General features: G+C 35.1%; 1 protein-coding gene across 1 annotated transcript; it reads left to right on the forward strand.

Moving 5' to 3' along the window:
• The first annotated feature begins 4,986 nt into the window (after positions 1-4,986).
• LOC121458779 (zinc finger protein 431-like) lies at positions 4,987-7,855 on the forward strand. Its single transcript, XM_041668139.1, has 4 exons — positions 4,987-5,134; positions 5,333-5,393; positions 6,547-6,591; positions 6,844-7,855. The coding sequence occupies exons 1-4, from the start codon at positions 4,987-4,989 to the stop codon at positions 7,853-7,855; spliced, it is 1,266 nt and encodes a 421-aa protein (XP_041524073.1).
• Positions 7,856-8,157: the final 302 nt, after the last annotated feature.

An 8,157-nucleotide genomic window follows, 5' to 3' on the forward strand; every position in this document is an offset into this window, starting at 1 on the left:
CTGCAAAATTCAACCCACCTTGACACTTTAGGTTTATCTTAACTTTAAAAAGGAAGTCAAAAATGTGTTTGTCAAATGAAAATCAAAAATGCTTTGGAAGCTGGGCAGAGGTGGCACACTCCTTCAATTCCAGAACTTGGGAGGTAGAGGCAGGTGGATCTCTGTGAGTTCGAGGTCAGCATGGTTGACAAGGGCTAGTTTCAGGACAGACTCTAAAGCTACAGAGAAACCCTGTCTTGAAAAACCACAAAAAATGTTTTGGAGAAGAGATTTTGCTTTTGGTTTCATGGGAAACAAGAGGCTGTGGACTTGACCTAGGTTCATATTGATCAGATTTTATCAGTAAAGAAACTCTGAATCGTTACAGGTGATATATATTGACAAAGTATATAACATGTCCTATCCGTTCTTAGCCTTATTCAGGTTTTCAGTGGGCAACTGCTTTAAAATCAGAAAAGGCTGATTCAGTAATCACAAATTTATTAGAAGTTATGGCCATTATGGTATACCTGCACAAAGAAAGACAGATAATGGTCCAGAAACTGTCTCTAGGAAAATGAAATAGTTGTTTGCTTATTTTAATATCAAGCATATTGCAGGTATACCACACAATCCTACAGGTCAGGCAGGTATACAGAGATCAAATCAAACTATAAAGGATATGTTAAACCATCAGAAAGGGTGGAAAATGCTCTCAGAAATAGATTAGATTATACTTTATTAACGTTTAATTATTTTAACGCTAATGAAAAAGGGACAACAACAGCAGAGAGACATTGGATAATAGAACAGTATTCTGAATTAAATCAACAGTTTTATTTCAAGGATAAGTTAACCTTACCATGGAAGGACTGGATTTGTGTTATGTTGGGGAAAGGTTTTTGCTCTTGTTTCCACAGGAGAAGGAAAATTATGGATACCATCAATATTAATAAATATTCAGTTTGCAAAAGAAAAAAACTCTTGAAAAAAGAGAAATGACAGCTCACCCACAATGGTGACAACCATACAGATAGTAAGGAAACCTCAAAAGGGTTGGGGTAGTGTTCAGTTCTTGTCTTTGCAGACAAAATACTCATCTTCAAAAATTCAAGAGACCCTAAATGTTTGGATTCTGACAGAAGAAAAAAATAATTATTCAATAAGGATCAACAGAAAGACAAATATGACTCCTAAGAACAGATATATAACATATATATATATGTATGTATGTATATGTATATGGAGCTAGCTTTGGAGTTGGACACTGGTTCTGTCCCTCTCTAACTCCAAGCATGTTGTTAAAATAAAAATTCAGAATTTCTATCTCATGTCAGGAGCCATGATATGGGATGGAAAAAAAGAATTTAGAGAACATCTTACTTTTTTTGTATTTATTTTGTTTCTATCATACATTTAATTGAATATATATGTCTATATAAATAATGTTTAAATTTTACACCCTGAACAATGAATTTTCCTGCAGTAATCTTTGAAGTTTCCAGGAAAAAGATGGGGACCCACAACAACAGCTCCAACTAGTTGATAGGACTTCATAATGCTGATAGTGCTACTACAAGACCTGTTTTGTGTACCAACTGCTCAATTTGATTCCAACTTGCTTAGCTGAAATGGTGTACTTTTTACAATATTCTGGCCAGAGTTCGAAATAGAAAGCTCAAAAAAACCCTACCAAATGCTCAGAGACTCTTTGCAATTATACTAGACAGTAATCTTGGAAGTATCCATCATTTTACTTTCATAGGATCCCATAGAAAGAACATCATCCCCATGACAGCTGGAAGAAATTCTATTTTTTTTTAAGATTTTATTTATTTATTATGTAGACAACATTCTGCCTCCATGTATGCCCGCATGCCAGAAGAGGGCGCCACATCTCATTACAGATGGTTGTGAGCCACCATGTGGTTGCTGGGAACTGAACTCAGGACCTTTGGAAGAGCAACCAGTGCTCTTAACCACTGAGCCATCTCTCCAGCCCCTGGAAGGAATTCTAGAAGATGATGTCCCCTTTCCCAACAAAGTTTGTCCTCGGGTTAGGGATATCATTTTGGGGTTCATTATAATTGGTATAGTGTTGGGGTTTGCTGGGGAATTTTATCAGCTCAGGAATCTCTTTGAAAAAAAGGAGGGAATTGGATGGGATAATAGATTAGTATGAGCTTACTCACACTAATAATAATAGTGAGTAATAGAGTGAATACTTGTGAGTTATTATTTATAGGTAATTGCAGTGGTATGGATTCTTGTATATTGACACATAGTTAAATTATATTGAATATGATATGCATGCATGCTTCTACCTCTGCTTAAAACACTTTTTATATATTGATATATATTTATCACATTGCAACGTGCATTTCTACCTCTGATCAAGTTACTTACACATTGTTTACATTTTGAGGTTATTGTCTTCATTTGTTGCACAGTTGTTTATTGTATAATATTCTAATATGAAGTCTTAGTCTTTAAATTATATAGGTATTGAGAATTATAGATCAATAGTTCTCTATGTTTGTCATACTTATAGTTAGACTAAGCAGGTTGTTTAGATACATAGATAGGGAATCTTCAGTCACTTCAATGACCTGTAGAATATGGCATTTAAATAACTTACGATTCTGTTGAAGTGAAACACTATTGCTCCTGGTAGCACCCATCTATTCGCGAGAGATTGTTGAACGTCGAAGACACTCCCACTTAGAGCTTATTTTCTTCTTGACAAAACTGGCCTCTGGGTAAAGAAATGTCCATGCATCAACCGCTGACAAGATAAATGGTATCTAAAAATGGATAAGCAGGTCTGTCAAATCTTGCAAAACAGGGTAAGACAGTTGTGAAAATTTTTCTGCCTCTGAAAATGGTCTGTCAGTTATTCTGGCCCTTAGCCAATGTTGTCTGCTTCAACATTGCAAATGAGACTTTGGGTGATTGCTCACGTAGCCAGTTGTCTCTGTCATTTGTTGCACATTTTGAAATTTACTTGATTGCACTTCTTGCTTACTCAAGTAATATATTTTCCTTCTTAGATCTTCAAATGGGGTTGAAGACCAGATAGTAGTAGTTACTTTCCTCTCATGACTGGACGAAGTTATTTATTATACAAGACTTAAATTAGTTAGGATAGAATAATTATTGAATATATTTGTTCTTATTGTATATAATTTTGTATTAGGCTTACAACTCTCTAATTTAAACAAGAGGGGAGGTGCTGTAGGAAGTCTACAGCCAGTGGTTATCTGCCCACTGGGGCGTGAACTCTTATACTATATATGTCGCTGTAGAGCATGCATCCAGCCTCTCTTTTCCAGCTATGAAATTTGGTTTCTGATCTCCGTACAAGCAGAGGATTCTGATTTATGAGTCTACTCCTATATAAATAAACATTTATTTCTCAGTTCTGAGCTAGTGTTGGATTTCTTTTAAGTGTCCTTTCCAAGAATCATTAAATGTGAATCATTGAAGTTTCTAAATGCATGTTGACAATGAACCAATAGTGACTGGGTTCAGAATGTACTTGACCGAATGAATAACCTCCTAGAAATGATCATGTATTTGAACAAGTTTCTCTCCTTGGTGGTTTTCTCTCAATTTTGGTGAATCTTTAGTAGGAGAAGCCTTTCTAGATGAAATTCCTCATTGTATGTGATCAGTTTCAATCCCTAAAGTAATTTCCTGATATTTATATTCACTGTGTTGTGCTTGACATTAATCAGCGAACTTCCTACCTTACTACTGAAATACTTTTACCATCATTATAATCTTGATCTCTAAGTAACATAAGATGTAGCAGAAACAGTTGGTATTCAGTGCTAAGGGGTTTGGTAACCTGCTGCTTTAATTGTTTTGTTTGCTTATCTAAGTAGTTTTTGCTGTGTGGCTACAAATTCCTGAATGAAAAGGGAGGGGCATCATTCTTGTCTCTATTTGGTTTTATGTTATTGGATGATGTCCCTGGAATGTAGGTTTTTTTTTTTCATGTCAAATATAAGCTGTTATGCTTTGCTTCATGCTTATCTTGAATTTTAAAATTTGACAGAGAATATCACTCTGATTCCCAGGGTGCCATATATTCATAACATTAATACTGCCTGAGTATTCTGAGTCATTAAATTGTAGTTGAATGAAATTTTTCATGATTGTTATACTTGCTTTGATTTTTTTTTTAAATCAATATGACTATTTTATATGTCTGCATGGATATGCACCTCATGGGTACCTGGTCATCAGAGTGATCCAAGGGTCTCATAAATCCTGAACATGGAAAAATGGAAAGTTGTGAACCCCATGTAAGTACTGGCAAATGTGTCCACCCCATTCAAGACATGCAAGAGTGCTGTATTATTCTTCCCTCTCTCCAGCTCTGTGTTGGTTATTTATGACCAACATTTATATTTCTATTTGTTTTCATCTGTCCATTTGTAACTTTTTTTAAACAGACAGTTCCTTTCTAGAAAATGTTACTAGTATTGTAGTTTCAATTATGGTACTTCAGGGGTCTGAAAGATGAATACAGAACTGGAGTGAAAGCAAAACTCTTGGTAGGAACTTCAATAAGTGCCTTTCAGTTCTTTCTATCCCATTCTTTCACTTAATTTTGCAATGGAGACAGGGTCTTAATGTGTACTTCCACCTATCCTGAACCTGATTGCATAGACTTGACTGGCATTCCACTCAGAGACAAATATACCCACCTCTGTTTTCTGAGTATTTTGGCTAAAGGCACAGTACACCCAGTTTGTCCATCGTTTTTTTTTTTTTTTTTTGGCAGTCTGTCATTTTTCATACACTTTTCTCGGTATTGTTGATCTTTCTCCTTGTCTCTCCCTGTTAATAAACATTGCTCTTATAAGGTGAAATCCCATTCAAAGTGTAGAGGAATGACAGAATTGACTCTCCTTTTCAATTTCCTTCTAAAGTGATTGTCTATGTCATGGAATAAGAGTGGGGAACACCAGAATCATATGACCATACTGTCAAAGAAGTATGTATCTCCAATGTTGTCACTGGGCCGTGACATATGATGATGTGCATATCAACTTCACTCAGGAAGAGTGGGATTTGCTGGATCCTTCCCAGAAGAATCTCTACAAAGATGTGATGCTGGAGACCTACAGGAACCTCACTACTATTGGTAAAAATAAATTTCTTTCATGTTTTAAAATATGAAGACAACTTTTCCTTGGTTAATGATATTCTATACTTTGATTTAGAAAGAAGAAGAAGAAAGTAAATAATGCAGTCAATAGTTCTTAGGTTCACTTAAGATAATAAGCTAAATGTTACACAATGTTAAATAATATAACATTCATATCTTGGTACTGTATTTTAGGATACATTTGGGAAGACAACAACACTAAAGAACATTGTCAATGTTGTAGAAGACCTGCAAGGTAATTTTGTTGTGAACATTGATAACAGTGTGCCTCTGATGAGATTTTAATGTGTCCTGGAACAATTAATCAAAAGCAACAGTATAAAGAAGCACAGCTTTATATGCATTGATGGTTATTAATTTCTCACAAATCCATATACCTCAATTCCATGTATGTGAAATGTATTTGCAAGGCATTCATTTAAGAAAGAAGTCTAGAAATCAATGCCTAAACAGATATTATCATTTGAATCATAGCACCATGAAAGCTAAAGTAGATCTTCCAATCATTTATTTCTTGCTATTCATGAAACAAAAAGTATACATATTTCAGTGTTGATAAGTGTATCTGCAAAACTTTCTACTAAATCAAAATCCCATAGTAAGTCTTATATTACTCATATACTTTTTGGGATTGTGCTAAGTTTAGTGAAAGCAGCATTAGAGTCAAGGGTCAAGGGGCAGTTGTTGTGGAGAAACCTTAATATGTATACCACAGGTCTGTGAAGAACAGAATGTCAAACCATGAGAATTCAGTGTGGAAATATTTTATTCACTATTATTCCTTTACTATGTGTATCATATGTGACTCTTGATGCAAGCATATGAGCAAAGGGATATGGAAAGATTTCACACATATCTCCTTAAGAACAATTAGAAGATAACCAGTTTTTCCCATGTAGAGTATACTTGTTGATTTTGATTCAAGTATACAAGTAATTGGCTTTCTACCATCATTAATACATCAAGAAACTCACATTACAAAAAAGCCCCATGAGTTCTAGGTCTCTGCAAACTCACCTGGGTCTCCTAGTTCACTTAGCAAGTGTAATATGATTCACAGAATAGTAATATTTCTGAATGCAGTAAAAATGGTAATGCTCTCACTCCATCCAGTTCTCTTGAAAATTGTAAAAAATGTCATATAAAATGTTTTTGTAAAGGTGAAAAAGTAAACCATGAAACAAAGGAATTTACAATCACACATATTCTTCGAGATGCAAAATGGCCCCTAATGAAAGAATGAAGTGATTTTAAACAGAGTTATAAAATCTTAATACGTGATTCCTCTTTGCAATTGGAACTAATTATAAAATTTATTCATATAAATATGGGGTTCAACAGTGTATTGAGTGTGGTAAAGCTTTTATATGTGCCAATTTTCCTTGCAGGATTGAAAGAAATCAAACTGGAGAGAAACATTCAGTATATACTCACTCTGCTAAAGCCTGGTCTTATGACACCCACCTTCTAAGGAATGAAAATACACATGCTGGAGAACAACATTATGAAATTAAGCAATGTGGAAAAGTCTTAGCTCATCACAGTGATCTTCAAGTGAATAAAGGGAAATACACTGGAGAAAAACCCTGTGAATACACTCAAGGTGCTAAAGACTTTGTTCTTTATGAGACTCATCCATGTCATAAAGGAACATATACTGGAGGGATACCATATGAATATAATCTGTGTGGTAAAGCCTTTGCTGATGACAGTAGTCTTCATAGCCATAAAAGAACACTTAATGGAAAGAAACCCTATGAAGGTTATCAATGTGGTAAGGCCTTTGGCAGGCACAGTTATCTTCAAAGGCATAAAAGATCACATACTGGAGAGAAACCCTATGAATGTAATCAGTGTGGTAAGGCCTTTGCATTTCAGCGTTATCTTCAAATGCATAAAAGAACACATACTGGAGAGAAACCCTACAAATGTAATCAGTGTGGTAAGGCCTTTGCACGTCACAGTCATCTTCAATTGCATGAAAGAACACATAGTGGAGAAAAACCCTATGCATGCAATCAGTGCGGTAAAACCTTTTCATGTCAAAGTGCTCTTCAAAAGCATAAAAGAACACATACTGGAGAGAAACTCTATGAATGTAATGAATGTGGTAAGGCCTTTGCATTTCAGAGTTATCTTCAAATGCATAAAAGAACACATACTGGAGAGAAACCATATGAATGTAATCAGTGTGGTAAGGCCTTTGCACGTCACGGTCAACTTCAAATGCATAAAAGAACACATACTGGAGAGAAACCCTATGAATGTAATCAGTGTGGTAAGGCCTTTGCATGTCACAGTCATCTCCAAAAGCATAAAAGATCACATACTGGAGAGAAACCCTATGAATGTAATCAGTGTGGTAAGGCCTTTGCATTTCAGAGTTATCTTCAAATGCGTAAAAGAACACATACTGGAGAGAAACCCTACAAATGTAATCAGTGTGGTAAGGCCTTTGCTCGTAACAGTCATCTTCAACTGCATGAAAGAACACATACTGGAGAGAAGCCCTATAAATGTAATCAGTGTGGTAAATTGTTTTCACGACTCAGTAATCTTCAAATGCATAAAAGAACACATACTGGAGAGAAGCCCTATAAATGTAAGCAGTGTGGTAAAGCATTTGCTCATCACAATACTCTTCAAACACATAAAAAAACACATACTGGAGAGAAACCGTATGCATGTAATTTGTGAGGTAAAGCATTTGCATGTCTCTGTCATCTTCAAATGCATAAAAGAACACATACTGGAGAGAAACCTAATGAATGGTTTCAGTGTGGTAAGGCCTTTGTGTGTCATAATAATCTCCAAAAACATAAAATAAACCATTCTAGAGAAAAACTATAAATTTAGTCAGCGTAGTCTTCAAAAACATGAAAAAGGTCATACTGGAATTAAACTCAATAAAATGATTTCAATATGGTAATGTTTTTCACCTATATAGGAGTAAAACTTTGTGTACAATCAATCTGATAAATATACTTGTAATACTTGCA

Source organism: Microtus oregoni, unplaced genomic scaffold (assembly GCF_018167655.1).
Source record: "Microtus oregoni isolate MIOR12 unplaced genomic scaffold, Mior012 000018F_ref0000195, whole genome shotgun sequence".
Classification (NCBI taxonomy): Eukaryota; Metazoa; Chordata; class Mammalia; order Rodentia; family Cricetidae; genus Microtus; species Microtus oregoni.

What these genes read in the sequence shown, in the direction of transcription:
- LOC121458779 (XM_041668139.1), top strand. Translation starts at nt 4,987, where the DNA reads ATGTATCTCCAATGTTGTCACTGGGCCGTGACATATGATGATGTGCAT. An exon ending in CAGGAACCTCACTACTATTG is followed by an intron (nt 5,135 to 5,332) that starts GTAAAAATAAAT and finishes ACTGTATTTTAG; the next exon opens with GATACATTTGGGAAGACAAC. An exon ending in AAACATTCAGTATATACTCA is followed by an intron (nt 6,592 to 6,843) that starts CTCTGCTAAAGC and finishes TGAATATAATCT; the next exon opens with GTGTGGTAAAGCCTTTGCTG.